The sequence below is a fragment of the Neomonachus schauinslandi genome, chromosome 11, assembly GCF_002201575.2.
Source record: "Neomonachus schauinslandi chromosome 11, ASM220157v2, whole genome shotgun sequence".
NCBI classification, from domain to species: Eukaryota; Metazoa; Chordata; class Mammalia; order Carnivora; family Phocidae; genus Neomonachus; species Neomonachus schauinslandi.
In genome coordinates, this window is record NC_058413.1 from 65,877,853 (window position 1) to 65,890,602 (window position 12,750).

A 12,750-nucleotide genomic window follows, 5' to 3' on the forward strand; every position below is an offset into this window, starting at 1 on the left:
AAAGACATGTATCATATGATCTCACTGATATGAGGAATTCTTAATTGCAGGAAACAAACTGAGGGTTGCTGGAGTGGGGGGTGGGGTGGGAGGGATGGGCTGACTGGGTGATAGACACTGGGGAGGGTATGTGCTCTGGTAAGCACTGTGAATTGTGCAAGACTGTTGAATCTCAGATCTGTACCTCTGAAACAAATAATGCAATATATGTTAAGGAAAAAAAAAAAAAGAAGAAGAAGAAGGTAGCGGGAGGGGAAGAATGAAGCGGGGGAAATCGGAGGGGTAGACGAACCATGAGAGACGATGGACTCTGAAAAACAAACAGGGTTCTAGAGGGGAGGGGGGTGGGAGGATGGGTTAGCCTGGTGGTGGGTATTGAGGAGGGCACATTCTGCATGGAGCACTGGGTGTTATGCACAAACAATGAATCATGGAACACTTCATCTAAAACTAATGATGTAATGTATGGGGATTAACATAAGAATAAAAAAAATTAAAAAAAAAAAGAATACAGGGATAGAGGGAACATTCCTCAAGTTCATAAAACCCATCTATGAAAAACCCACAGCGAATATCATCCTCAATGGGGAAAAGCTGAGAGCCTTTCCCTTAAGATCAGGAACTTGTCAAGGATGCCCACTCTCGCCATTATTGTTCAACATAGTACTAGAAGTCCTAGCAACAGCAATCAGAAAACAGAAAGAAATAAAAGGTATTCAAACTGGCAAAGAAGATGTCAAACTCTCTCTCTTTGCAGATGACATGATACTTTATGTGGAAAACCCAAAAGACTCCACCCCCAAACTACCAGAACTCATAACAGCAATTTAGTAATGTGGCAGGATAGAAGATCAATGCACAGAAATCAGTTGCTTTCTTATACACTAACAATGCAGCTGTAGAAAGAGAAATTAGAGAAACGATTCCATTTATAATAGCACCAAAAACCATAAGATACCTCAGAATAAACCTAACCAAAGAGGTAAAGGATCTATACTCTAGGAACAACAGAATACTCATGAAAGAAACTGAAGAAGACACAAAAAGATGGAAAAACATTCCATGCTCATGGATCAGAAGAATAAACATTGTTAAAATGTCTGTGCTGCCCAGAGCAATCTGTACTTCCAACGCCATCCCGATCAAAATTCCAATGACATTTTTCAAAGTGCTGGAACAAACAATCCTAAAATCTGTATGGAGTCAGAAAAGACCCCGAACCACCAAGGAAACGTTGAAAAAGAAAAACAAAGCTGGGGGCATCACGTTGCCTGATTTCAAGCTATATTACAAGGCAGTGATCACCAAGACAGTATGGTACTGGCACAAAAACAGACATATAGACCAATGGAACAGAATAGAGAGCCCAGATATGGACCTTCAACTCTGTGGTCAACTAACCTTCAACAAATCAGGAAAAAATATCCAATGGAAAAAAGATAGTCTCTTCAATAAATGGTGCTGGGAAAATTGGACAGCTATATACAGAAGAATGAAACTTGACCATTCTCTTACACCATACACAAAGATAAACTCAAAATGGATGAAAGACCTCAATGTGAGACAGGAATCCATCAAAATCCTAGAGGAGAACATAGGCAGTAACCTCTTCGACATCAGCCACAGCAACTTCTTTCAAGACAAGTCTCCAAAGGCAAAGGAAACAAAAGCATGGGATTTCATCAAGATATAAAGCTTTCTGCACAGCAAAGAAACAGTCAATAAAACAAAGAGGCAACCCACGGAATGGGAGAAGATATTTGCAAATGACACTACAAAGGGCTGATATCCAGGATATATAAAGAACTTCTCAAAAAACAAATAATCAAGTCATAAAATGGGCAGAAAGACATGAACAGACACTTCTCCAAAGAAGACATACAAATGGCTAACAGACACATGAAAAAATGTTCATCATCATTAGCCATCAGGGAAATTCAAATCAAAAACACACTGAGATACTACCTTACACCAGTTAGAATGGCAAAAATTGACAAGGCAAGAAACAACAAATGTTGGAGAGATTGTGAGGAAAGGGGAACCCTCTTACAGTGTTGGTGGGGATGCAAGTTGGTACAGCCACTTTGGAAAACAGTGTGGAGGTTCCTCAAAAAGTTAAAAATAGAGATACCCTATGACCCAGGAATTGCACTCCTGGGTATTTACCCTGAAGATACAGATGTAGTGAAAAGAAGGGCCATATGCACCCCAATGTTCATAGCAGCAATGTCCACAATAGCCAAACTGTGGAAAGAGCCGAGATGCCCTTCAACAGATGAATGGATAAAGAAGATGTGGCCCATATATACAATGGAATATTACTCAGCCATCAGAAGGGATGAATACCCAACATTTGCATCAACATGGACGGAAGTGGAGGAGATTGTGCTAAGTGCAAAAGGTCAAGCAGAGAAAGTCAATTATCATATGGTTTCACTTGTGGAACATAAGGAATAGCATGGAGGAAATTAGGAGAAGGAAGGGAAAAATGAAGAGGGGGAAATCAGAGGGAGATACGAACCATGAGAGACTATGGACTCTGGGAAACAAACTGAGGGTTTCAGAGGGGAGGGGGGTGAGGGCATGGTTTAGCCCAGTGATGGCTATTAAGGTGGGCACATATTGCATGCAGCACTGGGTGTTATATGCAAACAATGAATCATGGATCACTACATCAAAAACTAATGATGGTGTATGATGACAAACATAACAATTTAAAAAAAATGTGTGTGTTCTGAGAGAACTTTAAGCCTCAAGGTGATCTTGAGAGAAGCTTGAGGTTCAAGCATTGAGGATCTACTGCTGGCTTAAGGGGCAGGTAAGTAGAAGAGAGGAGAGAAGGAATCTTTGGGGGCCCAGTGTAGGACCCGGTATAGAAGACAGGCCCGACTGGGAGCATGCATTCAAGGGAGCAGGGACAGCGATACCTCTGCTGTCAGTAGGAAGATCTCATCTGGGATGTGCCGGACCCCGCCAGCAATGACTCCCAGAGCCACTCCAGGGAACACGTAGGCATTGTTTCCTTGCCCAGGAATGAAGGTCTTGCCATCTTCCAGAGTCACACTCTTAAAAGGACTTCCACTGGCAAAGATCCCTCGGCCCTGGAGGCAGGAAGAAAAGCGGAGATGGAGCCTGGAGATGGGTTTCAGGCAGTAATGGTGGGCCTAGTTTTATCTCCCAAATGTCGAACCCTTCTTCATTCTCTCCCACACGCTCAGCATTGTGCTGAGCACACTGCAGGTGCTGAAAGCACACTTGTTCATTTGACCAGAAAGTTTAGCTCCCACTGAGTTAGCTGGCAGCCAAGAAATCACTGAAAGGTGAAGGTTTTTAATCTGTCACCTCCCGAGAGGGCTAACCCAGGACATGACAGGAATGCAGGTGACCTAGAGTTTATGAATGCCTTGGGTTCTGGTCAAAGCTCTATGTTACTAGAGGAACCTTGAGCAGTATAACATGAGGGTGAGAGCTTGGGCTTTGGAGCGAGACCTGGGTTTGAGGGCCAGCTCCACTCCTTATTAGCTCTGTGACCTCGGGCAAGTTATTTCATCTTTCTGAACCTCAGTTTTCTCATCAGGGATGGGGGGATTTTTCTTCACCCTCATAGGGTTACTCATAATGTTACTATGTCCTCTCAGCCTGGGGAAGGAAGGACTCCCCGCTGACCTCAGTGACCCGGTAGCACTTCTCAGCCGTACACTCGGCCTTGCTGGTGGGGTTGCTCAGGGCAAAGATGATAGGGCGCTCGTGGAAGGAGGCCATGTCCCTCAGAATCTGCTCCGTGAAGGCTCCTGCGATGGCAGCAACACCTACAGGGAAAAGGGGGGTTGTAGGGATGCCTACTCTTTATAAACACCCCATTCCTCTCCTGGTGATGGTCATGGGGGGTACTTGGTACAACATGGAAGACTCAGGAATCTTGGAGATAGCATCCGCCATAGGGATGGATAGAAGGAGCTGAAGAGAAAAGGGTCTTCTTGCTTGAGCTGGGTAAGACCTCCTCTTAATCCCTGAGGGAACACTGGTCCCTTCAGGTCCCTGCCCGGATAAGATGTCCTGTGAAGGCATTCCTGGGCAAAGTCCTTTAGAGTGTGTGCCTCTCCCAATATAGGGAGAGATGCCAGGTTCCCCTCTTTGGGAGAGCAGTGCTCACTTCCTCTCAGAGAGACCAGCCCTGTGCTTTTCCACTGCACTGTATAATTCTGCATCACTAAGTCCCAACTTGGTGCCTTAGTTCTATGGTTTTTATACAGTAGTCACTCAGTGAAAGACTGTGGCACTGAGGTGGACATGGAATTGGTGAGACAGAGGTACTTCCATCAATTACTTATGCCTGCTGGCTGAGCCTTAGTTTCCACCTGCAAGTCAAGAAGGTTAGCTGGGCTGGACAGTGGGACTCCTGCCTCCTACCTATGATGGCCGTGGGCTTCACCAGCCTCACCACCTCCTCCAGGCTGTTCACTTCAGGGTGGTCCTGGGCAAACATCTCCTTCTCATGGTTCAGGTGGTTCCTTCCCTGCAGGGAAAGGAAAACATGATGACTGGCAGTAAAAATTGCTTGGCTGGACATGGATGCCTCTGGAGATCCCGAAAGCATTTCCTGGAGAGCCCTGTGCTTCGGTCTGAGCTGTCAGAAGCCTTGTCGCTCATCCTCTTGATCAGATCTCCTGGTAAAACCTAAGGTGGAACCTAAGGATTTTAATGTGTGTTTTGTCACAGTGTGGGGGTGTGTGGGGTTTCTTTAGCCCAGACCAAACATGGAGAATCCCTAAAGCCTTTCTTTGCACTTTTAGGGACATGGCTTCCTGGGCCAGGACAGAAAGGCTCTCATGAAATACCTGAGTCTGACCAAGACCATTGGCCCCAAGGCATCCAGCACTCAGGGCCAGTTGAAGGAAGGGGGCCTGAGTCATCAGGGTCAGAAAGCTAATTTGAATGTATTTTACAAGAGCCATTGACCTCCCTGTGAACAATAATAAGCTAAGCCCCAGGACAGGCTTGCAATGGCTGGCTGTTCCCACAAGCTCAGGATCCTTCCATTTCTTCAAATAGGAGTCAGAGTTTGACAGGCTGGTAAATGGTACAGATGTTCTGATGATTCCTTTGGGTCAGCTGGCCTTATGAGAATCAGAGTGAAGACATCAGCTTGAAGAGAGACTTGAGTAGGGGTAAGCTTACTGGGATAAGCAAAATAATGTTGAAAGGTGGCAAGAGTGGCTTGCCACTTGGCAGCCTCTGGTGGCTTTTACCTGTGCTACATTATGCTCTGGAATGACCTGGGGTGGGAGGAGGATCTGGCTCTCTATGAGATAACAGAAGGTCAGTTTCTATTTCTTCTAGTCTTGGTCGAGAGCCCCATGTACTTCCCCCATTCCTATCTCTGTCATCTTTTTAAAAAGTCTCTCACTGACATTCTCTGTTAGTGGGATTTTGGGCATTAAAACTTGGAGCTCTCAGTGAAGTCCTAAGGGTGGAGGCCATCTAAATGTGCCCCTCACCATAGTCCAGTCAGAAGCTAGACTGTTTCTCATTCATTCTTGCACTCATACCTCAAACATTACACACTCATTACATGCCAGGCATTGATATGAAGACTATAAAGCCTAATGGGGAGAGGGACAATTAAAAGGGCAACTGTCCTACAGTGAGGCAAGTACAATGTATGGAGGGGGACAGCTACATGAGCATAAATGTAGGAAATGGACTGAGACCTAGATGCTCAGAGAAAGCATCTTGGAGGAGTTAACAGAAGACAAGGAGGAAGCAGATGGGGTTGAGGGTTGAGAGTGGGTGTGTGGCAAAAGAGAAGGGCATTTCAGGCAGAAGAACAAAATATGCAAGGATGTCGACAAGAAGAGCATGTTACATTTGGAAAACTATGATTTACTGTGGCTGGAGGTTACTACAAGGCAGGAAGTGGTGGGAGATAAAGCTGGAAGGGGCATGCATACACACACCTGCCCACATATTCAAAGCTTTTGGACAGAGCAGTTAAGGCTACTTTGGGATGTGTCTTCTGCTTTGGAGGTTAGAACATTACCCCCCGTTGCTCCGTTTTTTGTCTGAGCACTTTCTCCCATGGAGACGTCTTATAGTCCAGTTCCAATAGCTGTAGGTGTCAGGAAACCTCTAGGTCACCAGACTGACAGTACCTTGACAATGAGCCCCTTGGAGTCCACCATCCAGATCTTCTTTGTGGCCTCTGCCTTGGGTACACCTTCTTTCTCTAGGGCCATGACAAGGAGGTGGGCGATGCCCATGGCTGCCTGGGAGGTACCATAATGGTGGATGTTCAGATACAAGGCAAACAGCTGCTCAGCATTTATCAGAAGCTTTACCAAGATCCTCTCTTCTCTGCACCTTTCCCCCTTCTCCTAGGAGGCCCAGGAGTCCTTGAGACACCCAAATGTTGGTGCCTAGACAGCTGCAATTATCACAATATACCTGTGCTGCTTCCTCTTCTCTGAACCCCTGAACACCTCCCTTCCTTCATGCTTTTCCACCCATCCTTGTTCTCCTGATGGCACCTACCTCACCTGCACCTTGGAAAACAAACACGTGATTGGAGAGCTTGTTCTTGGTGATTCGCAGAGCAGCCAGGATCCCTGCCACAGCGACAGAGGCTGTGCCTGCAACAGAGTGCACTGAGATCAATCTCTGGCCACTGGCTCCCCATCCTTAAGGGAAGACTCTTGGCAGAGTTCCCCACACCTAGAATGTGTGGCAGAACAAGCAACTCTCCCTAGCCCTTACAGAGGTCAAGTCTGTAGGCATGCAGGTTTTGGAGCAAGTATATGCCCTGTTTATAGATAACTGTTCTTTTGAGAAACAGCTCCTGGATTGTGACTGGACCCTGGGAGAGAGGATCAGATAGTCAGGCGCTGCTACCACCATCATTCATAAATGAAATGACAAGGACAAATATAATAGAAGCTGAAAAGAAGTGTGAACCTCACAGAATAAGGGATAAATGGATTAAAAGCAAATTAAAAGTGAGACCACAAACTAGCCATGAGACATTAAGTGACCATGTGATCTGAGCTGCCTGTCTTATCCACCAAGTCATAAGGTTGGTGTGCCCAGTAGCATGCCATCATCAGTGGCTTGAGCCCGTCTGGAAGGTACAAGTAAGTTGCATAAGCAGGTGGCTCAGACTCATTTGACACCTTCTTCTGCTGCATGATTTCTTCTCCTCCAGTGCACACCTAGGGACTCACTAGGGATTCCTTATGACCAAGGAGAAAGAAGCTTGGGCTTGGTTTACTGATTCTTCTTCTTCTTCTTCTTCTTTTTTAAAGATTTTATTCATTTATTTGACAGAGAGACACAGTGAGAGAGGGAACACAAGCAGGGGGAGTGGGAGAGGGAGAAGCAGGCTTCCCGAAGAGCAGGGAGCCCGATGTGGGGCTTGATCCCAGGACCCTGGGATCATGACCTGAGCCGAAGGCAGACGCTTAATGACTGAGCCACCCAGGCGCCCCTTGGTTTACTGATTATTCTTTTTTTTTTTTTAAAGATTTTATTTATTTATTTGAGACAGAGAGAATGAGAGACAGAGAGCATGAGAGGGAGGAGGGTCAGAGGGAGAAGCAGACTCCCTGCCGAGCAGGGAGCCCGATGCGGGACTCCAGGATCATGACCTGAGCCGAAGGCAGTCGCTTAACCAACTGAGCCACCCAGGCGCCCTTACTGATTATTCTTAATGATATACTGGCATCAGTGAGAAGTTTCTGGTTGCAGCTACACAGCTCCTGTAAAAGATAGTACTAAAGAGTGATAGCAAGAAAAATATTCCTAATGGATAGGACTTCAAGTTGTAAATTTGGTTGTCCATTTTGGTCTAAGAGATGGCTAGGTCTACATTGATTCATGGGCAGTTGCTAATGGTTTGGTTGATGGTCAGGGACTTAGAATAGAATAAATAGTAAGACTGATGATGAGGAAGTCTGGGGAAGGGGTGTGTGGATGGACCTCTTGGGATAGGTATAGAGTGCAAACATATTTGTGCCACATAGGAAAGTTCACCAAAGGGCATAATGAAATAGGTTCCCTCAATCAGGTGGACAAAATGGCATGTCCTGTGTACCTTAGCGTCCTTCTCCAGCCACCTAGGATTTACTCCATGAGTTTATGTACAAAGTAGCCATGGTGGCAAGGATGGAAGCTATGCATGGACTTCCTCTCACGAAGTCTGACCTACTATTGCTACTGCTGAATGACTAACCTGTCAATGGCAGAGACTAATATGGAGCTCCTGGTATGGCACCATTCCCTGGGAGGACTGTCTACCTGGCAGCAGGATTACATTGGACTCTTTCCATTATAGACAGGAAAGAGATTTATCCTCCCTGGAATAAACAAATATTCTGGATATAGATTTTCTTCCCCTGTATATAATACTTGGCCAGTGCCATAATCTGTGGATGTTTGGAATCTGTGGATGTCCTAGTCATCATCCTGGTATATTTCAGACAATAAGGCTCTAATCAAGGAATTCATTTTACAGTACTAGAAGTGAAGCACTGGGCTTATGCCCCCGGAATTCAGTGGTCTTAATATGTACTCTGCCACCCAGGAGCAGCGGGCCTAATAGATCAGTAGAATGGGCTACCAAAGACTTACCTAAGACTCAGTTGGTAACACTCTATGAAGCTGGTGAAGTTTTATCTTACAGGATGCAGTATAGGATTTGACTTAGCAAACAACACATTGTGCTCTTTCTCCCAAAGCCAGAATACTTGGGTCTGGAAATCAAGGGGTTGAAGTGGAAGTGGTTCCTTTCACCATTTCACCTAGTAAGTTACTAGCAGAAATTTTGCTTCCTGTCCCTTCAGTTCTGTGCTCTCTGGATTGGAGGTGTTGGTTCCCAAGAGACAAACGCTTCCATAAGAGTTCACAACATGGTTCTACCAAATGGAGAGTTGAGACTGCCACCTGGCTGTTTGGTTCTCTTTTTTTGCCATGAAACCAGTGGACAAAGAAAGACAGGGTTACTTTACTGGCTGTCATCAGGCTATTTGATGACTGAGGGGCAATGGAGGACAGGAGGGACTAGATCTGAACCCAGGGGATCCTCTTAGTACTTGCATGCTCAATAGGAGATGTTAGTGAATACTGCTGCAAGAAAAGAGAGGCAGGACCACTGAGGATTCACATCCTTCAGAGAGAAAGGTTTGGATCATCCCACTAAAGAACCCTGGCCAACCGAGGTCCTCTCTGAGGACAAGAAAACATGGAATGGGAGGTTGAGGAAGAAATGTATAAGCATCAGATATGGCCTCATGACTGATTACAGAAACAAGGAATATAGCAGCTATGCATAATTTCTTCCTTGATGATTATGTGATTTACGTAATGGTATATATTAGCTAATTTATTCTCCCTCTCCTTCCTCTTATTTTTTATATAAGTATTGTTGGAGTTTAGTTTAGTCTTTAGGTGACAGAATTTTCAAATGTGACTGTGACTGAGTTTAAAGAGTAGTTAATCTTGCCCAGAGATGGGTAGTGCGACTATTTTCCAGAGATGAATAAAATGACTATAGAGACTTTGCCCCTCCCCATTTTGGGGAGAAGGTGAGAATGTCTTCATTTGTTGGAAAGATGTATTTTATTAGGTATTTTGTTAGAGTTGTTTTTGTTGTTGTCTGGAAGTACCAGTGTATAGAACCGTGTGTATGGATGCTGAACAGTTGAAAGGATGGAGTGTGCCAATTATCGGGTAATTGTTTCTCAGTTTCAAACCCACCCTTCACTTGGCTTTGTCTGCAAACCACTTCCCAGCTTTGCCAACTGGCTCTATGCTGGGCTCTGCCAATAACTGGCACCAGAGGGTGAGGGAAGGACTAGGTGAGGGGGACAGAACGCTTTTTCCAGCATCATCCCTGCCTTGTAAGATTGACGGATAAAATGTAGGACACTTAACTTTGAATTTTTGATAAACAACAAATAACTTCTTTTTTAGTGTACGTCCCATGCAATATTATTATAAATATTCTAAAAAGTTATTCATTATTTACCTGAAATTCAAATTTAAGTAGGCATGCTGCATTTTCATCTTGCTAAATCTGGAAACCCCACAGCCTAGGTTTTCCAATTCTACAGCAACAGAATATTCTAGAAGCAGCAGTTCAATTCAGTTTGCAGTTTGTCCATCACTTGCAGAACTAGCCTCATAGCGCACCCCTCAGAGACACCAACACTAGTGGACTGCCGCCTGGTCTTCTCTATGTTCCCTAGCCTCAGGGCTGGGAGCAGGTCCTTAGGGCTTTTCATTTTTAAAATACATAATAAGCAATACTTTGTACTAAGTCTTCTCTGTTAAAGCAACTGGTGTAGACCCTGACTGACAGTTCACAATAAAGTAATCACATGGGCACTGTTAGCTTCCATGATAGTCAAAGAAACGGAAGTTATAGTGGGACTACTTATGGGCTGTTAAGGTTGCACAAATCAAAGAATTTGATGTCATCCAAGGTTGGTGAGGGAGTAGTGAAAAGTAAAAAGTTCCAGCATAAATTGTATTTTAAAATGCTATGACCTTTTTTGGAAAATTATTTCCCAGTATAGACCAAAGGCATAAAATGTTTGTGCCCTTTAACCTTATACTTCTACTTCTAGGAAGCTATGTACGGAAAAATCCACAACGCATGTCCTAGGATATTTATGACTGTGTTATTTATAATATGGAATGACTGGAAATAAACATCTAACAAAGGAGTAAGAGTTAAGTAAATTAGCTAGTGTGGACATATATTGCATCCATTAAAAATGATCATTATGAAGATGATGTGGCAACATAGAAAATGCTATTAAGTTTTTAACTTATGTTAGATATTGTTCTAAGTGCTTCACATGTCTAACTGTAAAGATGTTTATTTATTTAATCCTAACTATTATCATCCTCATTTTACAGCCTGGGAAAATGAAGTACAGAGTAGTTTGCTGAGTTATCCAAGATCATATAACAGAGTGAAAATTTGAAGGGAATCAGGGAATCCCAGGGAATCAGGTTCTAGGCCTTGTGCTCTTAACCATTAGACTATGCTTCACTGAATTAGTTGGAAGGAAGAGAACCTTAAAAGGTCTACATGTCATGGTTCTATTTGTAATGAAACACACACACGGAATCTGGAAGGAATAACAAAATACTAAAGGTTGCAGGGTGGGAATATGAGTGAATTTTCTGTTTTCTCTTTCCAGTTATCTAAGGCATTTGTGTTTTGTAGCTCTGGGGAAGGGCCTTTTCCCAGAATATGGGCTAGATTTGTACCTGGCTTAGAGGGCATGTGTTGGGCTAAGACAGGGAACATAGAAAACAGCTGGAGCCTAATAAGTGCACATTCATCATTATGGACATCAGAAGGCAGGACCTGAGGTAAGAACACAGAAGGTGGAGTGCAGGCTCTCCAGCCTTCACACAGGAAGCCTGGAGGAACTGCTAAAGTGTCACAGGGTCCCACAGCCTGGGCTGAGGACTACTGGGGGCTTTCCTAACACCCTTCTGAGGGTCCCTGAGGAGCTCACTGTGCATGTACTGAGGGCCTGCCAGGTGACAGGCACCATGCTAGGCACTAGGGAAGGTGAATCACACATGGTCCCTGCCCTCAGGGAACTCCCTGTTTGCCAAGGCTTGAGCACCAATAACCGTAATGTAATCAGTAGTCAGAGGTCATTTTGTGGAATTCATTGCCTTCATTTATTTATTAAGCATCAATTTTGTATCAGACTCTGAGGTACCAAGGATACCCTTGGTAACAAAATAGGTTCATTCCTGCTTTGTAAAGAAAGTATTAACTGAAAGTATAACTTTGTAAAGAAACTATAATTGGTATTAACTGATTGTGTCATCCAAGTGTGATGACAACTATAAAGAGGTTGTTCATAATACACTTTTTGTTAGTTCACGTATAGAAAAGTATGTTGTCAGCATCAGCCTATCTTTGCTTCATGCCTCCCCACATACTCTATGTACCAGGTGCATTATTGATCATTCCCTAACAGGTCATGTCTTCTTACACTTCTGTGCTTTGCCCATGCTGTTTACCATCTATCTATAGGACCTTCTACAGTTCGTTATTTATTCCTTAAGACTCAGTACACAGGATCTCCTATGCCAGCCATCCTGTTTTCCCCAGCCAGGCATCCTTAGCCTCCCCTTCTTTTCCCAGATCTACTTTTTATCTAACCTGAATAAAGTGGGGCTGTATCATGGCCAGGCTCAGCACTGTACTGCATTCAAAAGGAACACCAAGCTGACACCCAAGAAAGCATCAAAAAGCAATTTAAGTCATTATTTAAATCACTTACACAGGTAGTGAGAATTGCATGGTATGACCCTCCTCCAAATTCCTAAATACCCTTGTCTATGATTTTCTCATAGTCCACTTATTGTATCAGCTACTCCCCATTTCTGTTTTTCCACAAATACCTCCACCCATCCTATATCTGGCTCTCAAGAGCCACTTTTATTTTAGTTCTACTGAGTTAGAGTCTGTATTTCAGAACGTCTGCAGATGATTTACATGCCCATTTAAGCCTGAGATGCACTGAACTAGATGACTTCTCTAGGTGAAGTATTAGTTTCCTTCCATTGGATAGAGGGGTTTTCTGCTCATCTGATTATATTTCAGACCATCTTCTGCCTCCTGAAAGGAGATGTGCAAGACATGCGCCACCAGATGGCGCCAAAGATATTCCATCAGAGAGACTCCCACAGGACCCCCCCCCCCCCCCCCCCCCCCCCCCCCCC

The 12,750-nt window shown here is 44.3% G+C and overlaps 1 protein-coding gene across 1 annotated transcript in view; it reads right to left on the reverse strand.

Annotated features, from left to right (window-relative positions):
• The window catches only part of ME3 (malic enzyme 3), a 202,317-nt gene that overhangs the window by 11,520 nt on the left and 178,047 nt on the right, over positions 1-12,750 (reverse strand). The window contains exons 8-12 of the mRNA XM_044919338.1: positions 6,532-6,629; positions 6,153-6,266; positions 4,411-4,516; positions 3,667-3,809; positions 2,928-3,101 (exon numbers count right to left, since the gene is read on the reverse strand). Of these exons, the coding sequence (XP_044775273.1) occupies positions 2,928-3,101; positions 3,667-3,809; positions 4,411-4,516; positions 6,153-6,266; positions 6,532-6,629 (635 nt within the window). The remainder of the gene's footprint in view (positions 1-2,927; positions 3,102-3,666; positions 3,810-4,410; positions 4,517-6,152; positions 6,267-6,531; positions 6,630-12,750) is intronic.